Genomic DNA, 13,161 nt, shown 5'->3' with positions numbered 1-13,161 from the left:
GGAAGTATATCTCAAATCCTTAATAAATTATAATCTGGGATTGTGCTAAATCTATCCAGATTAATAAAAAGATTAAATACAGTTATAACAATGATCTCCAGTCATAATAAAAGAACAGTCCTCCTCCTCCACTTGTTGTTACCATCTCTGAATATATCTGCCCTAAAATTAAGTGAAGTATTAAAGTGTTCAGTCACTTAGTGTCCGACTCTTTGTGATCCCAAGGGGTGTAGCCTGCCAGGCTCCTCTGTCCATGGAATTATACAGGCAAGAATACTGGAGTGGGTTGCCATTTCTTTCTCCAGGGGATCTTCCCAACCCAGGGATTGAGCCTGGGTCTCCTGCATTACCAGCAGATTCTTTACCATCTGAGCCACCAGGAAAGCCCCTTAAATTAATACTCAAGCTTGTTTATAACACTCCCCATTAACAACACTGGTGCACACTCAGTCATGTCTGAATCTTTGCGACTCTATGGACTGTAGCCTGCTAGGCTCCTCTGTCCATGGGATTTTTCAGGCAAGAATACTGGAGTAGGATGCATTTTCCTCCTCCAGGGGATCTTCCCAAACCAGGGATCAAATCCACATCTCATGCATCTCCTGTATTGTAGGCAAATTCTTTAGCACTGTGCCAGTAGAGTTATACAAAAGTCATGATTTGGAAATGATTTTCCCAGGAAAATCACCTAAGACAAGAATTCTAAATGCCAGGACTCCTTTGTGATCTGAAGTATAGTCTACTTAGATCTCAAATGAAGACTATTCCTAAATTAGATATAAAGAGGGAGGGAGGGGGAGGAAAGGACACAGGGAAGCTAAGAGGGCAGGAATGTCCCATTGTCACAAGATCATATGTGATGTACTTATACATTCTTAGCACCTTTATGCAGTATACACTTAAGATATAACTAAGGCCTGAACACACGAATAAATGAATGTCTAAATCAAACAAACAGAATAAACTTACCTTTAGCTGGACGAATGGAAAATGCCATCCCCTTTCCTGTATTTATCGGTTGCCATTCAAATTTGACAAAGTAATTCTGATGATTATACATCCTAACCGTCCCCCTAAAACATGTTTTCACCAAGAAGCCTCGTGGTCTCAGTATCAGCTCATTAGAAGATAGCTGAAGTCTTACTGGCAGGACAACTGCCATCACTAGGATGTGTCCACCAGGCATATTGTTCACTGTGAAGGTGAAAGACCTGTAACACAGCAAAAGCATCCAGATTGAATGGATAACAGCTCTTAACTGAATGACAGACTTCAGGTACATGTAAAAATGCATATATTATGGATTGATATCCACAATTCTTAGTAAAAAAAATAAATCAAAATAATTATGAAAGGTAATTACACTGAAATATGAATCCACAAATTGCTGCACATATAGTTCCTACCTTTTAGAACCAAATATGACATATACAAAAATAATTGGGGCAAATACACAAAAGGACATTTTTGATTCTAGCAAATAGAAATTTGAAAATAAATCCTACTTCCAAAATTTTCCAATGGTGGGAGATTCAAATATCACTGAAATATAAGTATTAGTTGTAGGTGGAATCACATATGAAAATTGGCTGGTTTTCTTAAGTTCTTCCAAACTGACATCTAATTGCATCAGAATGTGAATTGGTAGCATATTAATAATATGTAGTAGATGAGTATTTGTTGAGTTCACACAAACATCACCAAAGTTAAGGACAGAGGGCCCTGAAAAAACAAAAAGTTACTAAGTTTAATTGCTGAAAAATGTATTCATTGACTTATTTTTGCAAGTATTCACACTATATTTTGATCGATTAATTCATTTAAAATAGCACTTAAAATACTATAATATCAGAAATTATTAAGAGAGTGTTTTATAAAGATGTTCATAACTTGATGGTTAGAGGTTATTGGCCAAAATTCAAATAGATTCTGATATGGAAAATTACATGACAAAATTACTATCACTAATTATAACTCATCTCAGTACACAAATTTGCATACTCCAACACCCTCTCCACTCTCATGAATGCATCTATGTTCACTTATCCAGAATTTACAGAAACTGGCAACTTTCCCATGACTCATTATTTAAATTTTGTTTTTCTCTTTAAATGCCCAAAGTTTTTATATAACTCCAAAAAGTATTCTTGTACCTTTTCATAGTTTCTCCCTACCACCATCCTCTGTATTCCCCCTTTCCAGACAACCACTCATTTGCTTTATGTCACGATAGATCAGGTTGCATTTTCCAGACTTTAATATGAGTGGAATAATATAGAAAGTGTGTTTTTTCCTCTGATTTCTTTCATTCAGCAAGTTCTCTGGAGATCCATTTAAGATGTTTCATGTGTCAATAGTCTATTCTTTTCACTAAGTAGCAGTCCATTACGGAGAAGGCAATGGCACCCCACTCCAGTCCTCTTGCCTGGAAAATCCCATGGATGGAGGAGTCTGATAGGCTGTAGTCCATGGGGTCGCTGAGGATCGGACATGACTGAGCGACTTCACTTTCACTTTTCACTGTCATGCATTGGAGAAGGAAATGGCAACCCAGTCCTGTGCTCTTGCCTGGAGAATCCCAGGGACGGCGGAGCCTGGTGGGCTGCCGTCTCTGGGGTCGCACAGAGTCGGACACGACTGAAGCGACTTAGCAGCAACAGCACCAGTCCATTATAGGTGAATGTTTACACATCACCTGTTACCACTTGGACTCTTCCCAGGTATGGCCTATTAAAATTAAGGATGCTAAAATATTTGCAAACAAGTATTTTATTTAAAATATACCTTCATTTCCTTTAGATATTTAGGAGTATAATGAATGGATAATATGGTAGATGTGTGCTTAAATGTATAAGAAACTGCCAAACTTCAAAATGGTTGTATTGAGTTGGCCAAAAAGTTTGTTCTGACTTTTCTATAATATCTTAGGGAAAAACCCAAAAGAACTTTTTGGCCAACCCAATTTAATTTCACATTCCCACTAGCAGTATACAAGAGTCTCAGTTTCCCCAAATCTTCAACAACAATTGAACTGGTAAGTTTTTTAGCCATTCTAATAGATTTATATAGCAGTATCTCATTTTGGTTTTATTTTGTGTTTCCCTAACAATGAATGTTAAAAAACAAAGATCATGGCATCCAGTGCTAACTATCACTTCATGACAAATATAGAAGGGGAAAAAGTGGAAGCAGTGACAAATTTTCTCTTCTTGAGCTCCAAAATCACTGTGAATGGTGACTTCAGCCACAAAAATAGAAGATGCTTGCTTCTTGGAAGGAAGGCCATGTGAAGCCTAAACAGTGTATTAAAATGTAAACACATCACTTTGCCAACAAAGGTCCATACAGTCAAAGCCATAGTTTCCCAGTAGTCATATATGGATGTGAGAGTTGGACCATAAAGAAGGCTGAATGCTGAAGAACTGATGCTTTCGAATTGTGGTACTGGAGAAGATGCTTGAGAGTCCCTTGGACTGCAAGGAGATCAAGCCAATCAATCATAAGGGAAATTAACCCTGAATACTCATTGGAAGGACTACTGCTAAAGCTGAAGCTCCAATACTTTGGCCACTGATGTGAACAGCTGACTCATTGGAAAAGACCCTGATGCTGGGAAAGATTGAAGGCAAAAGGAGAAAAGGGCAGCAGAGGATGAGATGGTTGGATGGCATCACTGATTCAATGGACATGAACTTGGATGAATTACAGGAGATGGTAAGGGACAGGGAGGTCTGACATGCTGTAGTTCATGGGGTCGCAAAGAGCTGGACATGATTTAGTGACTGAACAACAACAGCAATGAACAATGGTACATCTCTTTCCATGTGCATATTTGTTGTTATATCTTTTATAAGGAAGGAAGCATATGACTTAATGATCTATCTATTTTGATTTACTTTTGGCATATCACGTTAGGTATGACCACAAATTCAAGTGGTTTTTTTTTTTTTTTTTTTTTTTTTTGTCGTTGTTTTTTTTGGCTTGTGACTCCTCTGTCCCAGCACTATTTATTGCAAAGACTAGGTTTTCTGCACCATACTGCATTTGCACCTTTGTCAAAAGGCAGCTGTCCAATATACACAGATCTATTTCTGAACCATATGTATCAGTCATTGGTCTATATTTATGCCAATAACATATGGTTTTGCTTACTAATATATCTTGAAATCAAGCAGTGTATTATCTTCAACACATTTTCCTTTTCCAAAATTTTTTTGACTATTCTAACTACTTTGTATTCCTATGTTAATTTTAAAATGAGCCTGTCAATTTCTACAAAAGATCCTGATGGGATTTTGGTTGGAATTGTGGTGAATCTGTTTATTCTTTGGATCATTTTTGCATATCCTTTATGTCTCTGCATAACTTTTTGAATAAAAGGAATACAGTTTCAGTGTCATTGTCTGATAATTTTAACATAAGTATCAGTATTAATGATTTAACTGGTTAATAATTCTATTTATTATGGCTTATATTTCCCTGATTATTTTTATGTGTTGTAATATTTACTTGGATGTCAGATATAGTAAATTTTACCTCATTAGGTAATAGACAATTTTTCATATTCTTATAATTTTCTCAAGCTCTACTCTGCAAGGAAGTTACCTTAAAACAGACTGGTGCTTCCAGATCCTTCTTTTATGAATGTTACCTGGGTCCAGAGTATTCTTTAACTAGTAATAATTATCCTCCAGTACTCAGGCAAGAACTTCCTTAGTACTCTTCCTCAACATTCCATGAATCATGAGGTTTAAGTACTGGTTGAGGCAAATAATACAGAGGTATGCTAGAAATATTAAGACAGAGATCCAAGAACAAGAAAGACAAAGTGTGGCTAATAAGATTCAATTTATACTTAGGATTGCCAGAGCAATCCTGAATAGGATGAGCTAATTTGGAAGACTTACACTTAATGATTTCAAAACTTATCAGAAAGCTACTTACTGACAGTGTAGAACTGCCACTAGAATAGACATACAGATCAATGGAACAGAATAAAGACTCCAGAACAAGCCTTGACATATTTGGTCATTTGATTTTTGAAAAAGGTGCCAAGGCAATTCAATAAGAAATGATAGTATTTTCAACAAATGGTGCTGGGACAACTGAATATCCACATATAACAATATGAATTTAGACTCTTAACTCTTACCATAAACAAAAATTTTAAAAAACATTAAAAGGAATTGTAGTCCTAAACATAAGATCTAAAAATACAAAATGTTTAGGAGAAAATATTTGCGAATTGGGCTAGCTAAAGATTGTTGGGCATGATATTAAAAGCATGATCAATGAAATGAAAAAAAATAAGCTAATTCAATTTTGTTTAATAATTGCTGTGCTTTAAATAACATTATTAAGAAAATAAAAAAAAAGCCACAGATTTAGGGAAAATATTTGGAAATCATATCTGAAAAAAGATGTGTATTCAAAATACATAAACAATTATTAAACTCTATACTGAGGAGGCAAACATCCAAATTAAAAATTGGGGAAAGACGTTTCTCCAAATAAGATATACAATTTAAATAGTTGTATCTCTAAGTAAATACATCAATATATATTCAACACTTTGTCAAAAAGAAAATGCAAATCAAAAGCACAATGAGAGAACATTTTGCACCCACTAGCATGGCTGTAATCAAAAAGACAGAAAATAACAATTGTTGGTGAAAACCTGGAGAAACTGCAACCCTGATATACATATCAACAACCTCTGGTATGGCGATGATACCACTCTAATGGCAGAAAGTAAAGAGGAACTAAAGAGCCTCTTGATGAGGGTGAAAGAAGAGAGTGAAAAAGCTGGCTTGAAACTCAACATTCAAAAAACTAAGATCATGGATGACATCCAATCCCATTACTTCATGGAAAATAGATGGGGAAACAATGGAAACAGTGACAGACTTTATTTTCTTGGGCTCCAAAACACTGCATCCATTAAATTAAAAGACACTTGCTCCTTGAAAGAAAAGTTATGACAAACCTAGACAGTGTATTAAAAATCAGAGATTTCACTTTGCTGAAATGTAGTCAAAGCTATGGTGCGTCCAGTAGTCATGTACGGATGTGAGTCAGACCATAAAGAAGGCTGAGAGGCGAAGAATTGATGCTTTTGTATTGTGGTTATGGAGAACACTCTTGAGAGTCCCTTGCATTTCAAGGAGATTAAACCAGTCAATCCTAAAGGAAATCAACCCTGCACATTCATTAGAAAGATGGTTATTGAAGCTCCAATACTTTGGCTACCTGATAGGAACAACCGACTCATTGGAAAAGACCCCGATGCTGGTAAAGACTGAAGCAGGAGGAGAAGGGGACAGGTGAGGATGAGATGGTTAGATAGCATCACCAACTCAATGGACATGAATTTGAGCAAACTGTGAGATAGTGGACAACAGAAGAGTCTGGTATGTTGTAGTCCAGGGGGTCGCAAAGAGTATGACACAACTTAGTGACTGAACAACTGTTGGAGGGATTGCAACCTAGTGCAGTCACTACAGAAAAGTTTTGGCAATTTCATTAAAAGTTACACACAAAGTTACCATCAGTTCAGTTCAGTCTCTCAGTCGTGTCTGACTTTTTGCAACCCCATGGACTGCAGCACTCCAGACTTCCCTGTCCATCACCCACTGCCGGAGTTTACTCAAACTCATGTCCATCAGTCGGTGATGCCATCCAACCATCTCATCCTCTGTTATCCCCTTCTCCTCCTGCCTTCAATCTTGCCCAGCATCAGGATCTTTTCCAATGAGTCAGTTGTTCACACCAGCTGGCCAAAGTACTGGAGTTTCAGCCTCAATATCAGTCCTTCCAATGAATATTCAGGACTGATTTCCTTTAGGAGTGACTGGTTTGATCTCCTTGCAGTCCAAGGGACTCTCAAGAATCTTCTCCAACACCACAGTTCAAAAGCATCAATTCTTCGGCACTCAGCGTTCTTTACAGTCCAACTCTCACATTCCATAAATGACTACTGGAAAAACCATAACTTTGACTAGATGGACTTTAGTTAGCAAAGTAATATCTCTGCTTTTTAATATGTGGTCTAGGTTGATCATAGCTTTTCTTTCAAGTAGCAAGCATCTTTTAATTTCATGGCTATAGTCACCATCTGCAGTGATTTTGGAGCCCCCCAAAATAAAGCCTCTCACTGTTTCCCCATCTCTTTGCCATGAAGTAATGAGACTGGATGCCATGATCTTAGTTCTCTGAATGTTGAGCTTTAAGCCAACTTTTTCACTCTCCTCTTTCACTTTCATCAAGAGGCTCTTTAGTTGTTCTTCACTTTCTGCCATAAGGGTGGTGTCTATCTGAAATTATTGATATTTCTCCCAGCAATCTTGATTCCAGCTTGTGCTTCATCCAGCCCAGCGCTTTGCATGATGTACTCTGCATATAAGTTAAATAAGCAGGGTGACACTATACAGCCTTGACGTACTCCTTTCCCAATTTGGAACCAGTTACCATACCAGTCAGCAATTCTACTCATAGGAATCTAACCAAAAGAAATAAAAACATATGTTCACTCAAAGAATTATATGTGACTATTTAAAGCAGCATTATTCACAATAGCCTCAAACTGGAAACAGCTCAGTGTCCCTCAACTGTAAATGGGTGAACAAAATGTGTGTGTGCTTAGTTGCTCAGTCATATCCATCTCTTTGGACTGTAGGCTCCTCTGTCCATGGGGATTGTCCAGGCAAGAATACTGGAGTGGGTTGCCATGCCCTACTCCAGGGAGTATTCCCAACCCAGGGATCAAGCCTAGGTCTTCCACATTGCAGGCAGATTCTTTACCAGCTGAGCCACCAGGGAAGCCCAAGAATACTGGAGAGGATAGCCTATCCCTTCTCCAGTGTATCTTCCTGACCCAGGAATCAAACCAGGGTCTCCTGAATTGTGGGCAGATTCTTTACCAGCTGAGCCACCAGGGAAGCCCATTCCTAATAAAATGAGATACTATTTATGCATAACAACAAACAAAATATTTATACCTAACATTACAGGGATGTATCTTACGAACATTATGCTAAGTAAAAGAAGTAATGTAAGAGAGACCACATATTATGTGATTCCTTTTACATGAAATGTTCAGAATGGGCAAATCTATAGTGACAGAAAGCTAATTAATGGTTGCCTGGGGTTAGGGGTGGGAACTGGAAGTAACAGCATAACAGTGATAGAGGGTGATGGCATCATTGTAAAAACTGAATTGTGATGATGGCTGAATAAACCTGTAAATTCACTGAAATTCACTGATTTGCATGCTTTGACCTGGTGAATTTTATGAAATATGAATTATACTTCAATAAATCTATTTTTTAAAAAGACTTCAGTAAGTTTTTATAGATTCTTACCAACAATTACTTGATAAATTTGCTTTGGTGTCAAAGTTAAGCTGCAATCATGTTTTTCATGGGGTGTGGATGGGTCTGATTTAAGTCCTTTAAGAACCTGTGAGAAATCACATTATTCCAAAATTAACTATTCAATACTAGCAAAAGATATTTTAAGAATTATCATGGTATAATCAAATGTGAAATATTGCACATGCCTTTCTTCTCAGAGACTTTGTCTCCTTGACTGCTATATTTCTGGTTCTCAGCAATTGGTTGTGTTTGATCCAACACTGTGTTGAAGGTAACTCCTCTTCCCTTTCCACTTCTGAGACAGTGGGTGATTTTAGACCAGATGCAGGATGTAATCCTATGTCTATGTCATTATATGAGTATATGTGCTTCCTAGGGAAATCATAATAATAACTAATTGAGGCTAAGTCTTTTAGAAAAGATATACATCAGTAAATTCAAATATTCCCCATATTAGATGCTGTTACTGACCCACTGAGATCCACTGAAGCAGGCAAAAGTACTTTCCACATAAAATTGCCCTCTGTTAAGAGGACCCCATTCTCAAATACCACCCCAATAAAGTTATACCCACCCTACCATACCCAATGACAGTTCACAGGCAATGACTGATATGGAGCACAAAAGTTCCTTTGACTCAAGGCAGGAACAACAAGGCCCAAGAAACTGCAGGCATCAGTCTGAGAGTGAACTTTATTTGAAACACATTAGTTCTGAGCTCCCTCTCCTGCCCTATCCTGCTTCCTCACATTGTACACGTTTCTCCCAAAAGAACATCCTCCAAAAATCACATGTGCTGGAACTCCTGTCTCATAATATGCTTCTAGGGAAGTCCATCTAAGACATTCCCAAATCAAAAGTAAAAAAGGAAATAAATGCAGTTTAAGTAGTTCAATGTTTTGTTATTTTCATACATAAAAACATCCTTTAAATCATGAAAAAGAACCTAAAGAAAAAAATTCTGGCTTTACAGGTACCATGATCTGTTTGTTTCATATTGTTTGAGAAAGTGAAGTTTACCTGTGTGCTTCTTTCTGTAGGCGCACATTTCTTAAAAATTTAATGTATTCCACATAATAGTTATCATGAGATTTCTTTACTATTTTTTCAAATTTAGTATATGCAAAATCAGGATCCACATAATTATATCTTGGAATCTTTGTGAAAATCGTCCTAGAATATGAAGAAGTCATGTTAATATTTATGTATTACATAAATATACATGTGCATTTATTCAATCAGTATTTTTATTGAGTGCCTCCTATACCAGGAGTTGGGCACAGACTTTGTCCTGTCCTGATATTGTCCTCATATCCTATTATATACGGAGACATTATTACATGTAGGATTAAAATTATGTCTAATTTTCTTCATAAACTAATGACAGAAAATCTCTAAGGTCATTGGGATGTAATACCACCTATTCTTGGGGTATTAGTCAAGGAGGTAATAATTTGGGCAGTTCCAGGTTACTACATCTGCTGGATCATTGAAAAAGAAAGAGAGTTCTAGAAAAACATCTATTTCTGCTTTACTGACTATGCCAAAGCCTTTGACTGTGTGGATCACAATAAACTGTGGAAAATTCTGAAAGAGATGGGAATACAAGACCATCTGACCTGTCTCTTGAGAAACCTGTATGCAGGTCAGGAAGCAACAGTTAGAACTGGACATGGAACAGCAGACTGGTTCCAAATAGGAAAAGGAGTACGTCAAGTCTGCATATTGTCACCCTGCATATTTAACTGATATGCAGAGTACATTGTGAGAAATGCTGGGCTGGAGGAAGCACAAGCTGGAATCAAGATTGCCGGGAGAAATATCAATAACCTCAGATGTGCAGCTGACACCACCCTTATGGCAGAAAGTGAAGAACTAAAGAGCCTCTTGATGAAAGTGAAAGAGGGGAGTGAAAAGGTTGGCTTAAAGCTCAACATTCAGAAAACTAAGATCATGGCATCTAGTCCCATCACTTCATGGCAAATAGATGGGGAAACGGTGGAAACGGTGACAGACTTTATTTTGGGGGGCTCCAAAATCACTGCAGATGGTGATTGTAGCCATGAAATTAAAAGATGCTTACTCCTTGGAAGAAAAGTTATGACCAACCTAGACAGCATATTAAAAAGCAGAGACATTAGTTTGCCAACAAAAGTCCATCTAGTCAAAGCTATGGTTTTTCCAATAGTCGTGTATGCATGTGAAAGTTGGACCATAAAGAAAGCTGAGTGCAAAAGAATTGATGCTTTTGAACTGTTGTGTTGGAAAAGACTCTTGAGAGTCCCTTGGAGTGCAAGGAGATCCAACCTGTCCATCCTAAAGGAGACCAGTGCTGCGATTCATGGGGTCACAAAGAGTCAGACACAACTGAGCGACTGAACTGAACTGAGGTTACAGACGGAATTAGATCTGAATCTTATTAGTGTTTCCTAATAGTTAATTACTTTTAGACCACTGTATTCAAACCAGAAAAAAATTATATAGAAAGAATAAGGAATCCTTTTTTAAAATTATGCTGCTTTCTTAATATTTCAGAGTTTATAAAGTAACCATCAACAACAAACCTATACAAAGAAAAATCCAAAAAAGAACTACAAACTACTCAATATCTAATATTCACTCAACTATGTTCATGCTTTTACTTTGGCTTACCACATACTTTCCATAAAAATAAGAAGTACAATTATTCATATCATTTGGCCGTAGGCTACCTCAGTCTTCAGCAAATATTATTAATTATTGAGATTATCACTCTCAATAATTAAATCATAAGTATAAACCTAGTAGTCTTACACAGTCAAATGAAATTTAATCTAATATTTCTTCCTGTTTTCAATAATTCCTCAGTGGTTACAGTAAGACTTTTTTAACTGAGTTAAACTCTTTAAGAGAGTGAAGCAATAAGAGAGAAACAAATGCTTTGCTACTCAAAGACTGTTGTTGTTCAGTCACTAAGTCCTGTCTGACTCTTTGCAGCATGCCAAGCTTCCCTGCCCTTCACTATCTCCTGGAAAGTGAAAGTGAAAGTTGCTCAGTGGTGTCCGACTCTGTGACCCGGATTATACAGTCCATGGAATTCTCCAAGCCAGAATACTGGAGTGGGTAGCCGTTCCCTTCTCCAGGGGATCTTTCCCACCCAGGGATCGAACCCAGGTCTCCTGAATCGTAGGCACATTCTTTACCGTCTGAGTCACCAGGGAAGCCCAATAATACTGGAGTTGGTAGCCTATCCCTTCTCCAGTGGATCTGCCCAACCCAGGGATTAAACCCAGGTCTCCCACTTCGCAGGTGGATTATTTACCAGCTGAGCTGCCAGGGAAGCCTACTATCTCCTGAAGTTTGCTCAAATTCGTGCTTACTGAACTGGTGATGACATCCAACCATCTCATTCTCTGCTGCCCGCTTCTCCTCCTGCCCTCAATTTTTCCCAGCATCAGGGTTTTTTCAAATGAGTTGGCTCTTCAAATCAGGTGGCCGAAGTATTGGAGCTTCAGCTTCAGCATCAGCCCTCCCAATGAATACTCAGGGTTGATTTCCTTTAGGATTGACTGGTTTGATCTCCTTGCAGTCAAGGGACTCTCAAAAGTCTTCTCCAACACTACAATTCCAAAGCATCAATTCTTTGGCGCTCAGCTTTCTTTATCATCCAGCTCTCACATTCATACATGACTACTGGAAAAACCACAGCTTTGACTATATGGACCTTTGTTGGCAAAGTGATATCTCTGATTTTTAATATACTGTCTAGGTTTGTCATAGCTTTCCTTCCAAGGAGCAGATATCTTTTAATTTCATGGCTGCAGTCATCGTCTTTAGTGATGCTGGAGCCCAAGAAAATAAAATTTGTCTCTGTTTTCACATTTTCCCCATCTATTTGCCATGAAGTGATGGAATTGGATGCCATGATCTTTGTGTTTTGAATGTTGAGTTTCAAGCCAGCTTTTTTACTCTCCTGCTTCACCCTCATCAAGAGGCTCTTTAGTTCCTCTTTGTTTTCTGCCATTAGAGTGGTACCATCTTCATATCTGAGGTTGTTGATATTTCTCCAAGGATAGTTGTTGATATATTTAAATCTCCCTTCAAGCTCTGGGATCTTGAACTACCTTTGTATGCGTTAGTTGCTCAGTCATGTCCAACTCTTTGCAACCCCACAGACTGTAGACTTCCAGGCTCCTCTGTACATGGAATTCTCCAGGCAAGAATACTGGAGTGGGTTGCCATGCCCTGCTCCAGGGGGTCTTCCTAACCCAGGGACTGAACCCAGGTCTCCTGCATTGCAGGTAGATTCTTTACCTTTAGAATCTAGAAATAATTCCTATATCTGAAGTTCCTCTGTCTGTAGCAAGAAGAAAAGGCAGGACTTAGAAGTAAGTAGTAGAGTAGGTGCCTGAAGTGACAAAAGGTGGTGACTAACATATCTAAATGCTTATGAGATCCTTAAAGAATAAACTTTAAGAAATACCTCTGAATCTTTGAGTAGGTGATTTTTTAAAGTGTGCAAAGTACAGGCAAAAAAATTACTATGTAAATAAGACATTTCCCCTCATTCATTAAAGAAATATTTACTGAGTGCCTATTATAACACACTATTCTAAACACAAGATATATACTGCATTAAATAAAACTAGACAAAATTCTTACCTTATTTTCTTCTCAAAAGTTGAGAAGGTAAAATGCATTAAAAAATAAAATAGCAATTATAATTACCAAGTTAATACACTGTAAAATGTCATTACTTGAATTTTCACTACTAATTGCTAACCGGAAAATAACCAAATTCTGTATTTCT

General features: G+C 37.6%; 1 protein-coding gene across 2 annotated transcripts in view; it reads right to left on the bottom strand.

The window, feature by feature from the left end:
- The window catches only part of CFAP47 (cilia and flagella associated protein 47), a 504,014-nt gene that overhangs the window by 451,585 nt on the left and 39,268 nt on the right, over positions 1-13,161 (bottom strand). For both annotated transcript variants that reach the window (XM_027534335.1, XM_027534336.1), the window contains exons 11-15: positions 9,393-9,545; positions 8,558-8,744; positions 8,361-8,457; positions 1,506-1,722; positions 970-1,211 (exon numbers count right to left, since the gene is read on the bottom strand). In XM_027534335.1, the coding sequence (XP_027390136.1) occupies positions 970-1,211; positions 1,506-1,722; positions 8,361-8,457; positions 8,558-8,744; positions 9,393-9,545 (896 nt within the window). The remainder of the gene's footprint in view (positions 1-969; positions 1,212-1,505; positions 1,723-8,360; positions 8,458-8,557; positions 8,745-9,392; positions 9,546-13,161) is intronic.

Source organism: Bos indicus x Bos taurus, chromosome X (assembly GCF_003369695.1).
Source record: "Bos indicus x Bos taurus breed Angus x Brahman F1 hybrid chromosome X, Bos_hybrid_MaternalHap_v2.0, whole genome shotgun sequence".
NCBI lineage: Eukaryota > Metazoa > Chordata > Mammalia > Artiodactyla > Bovidae > Bos > Bos indicus x Bos taurus.
This window is presented reverse-complemented; position numbering and strand designations above follow the sequence as displayed.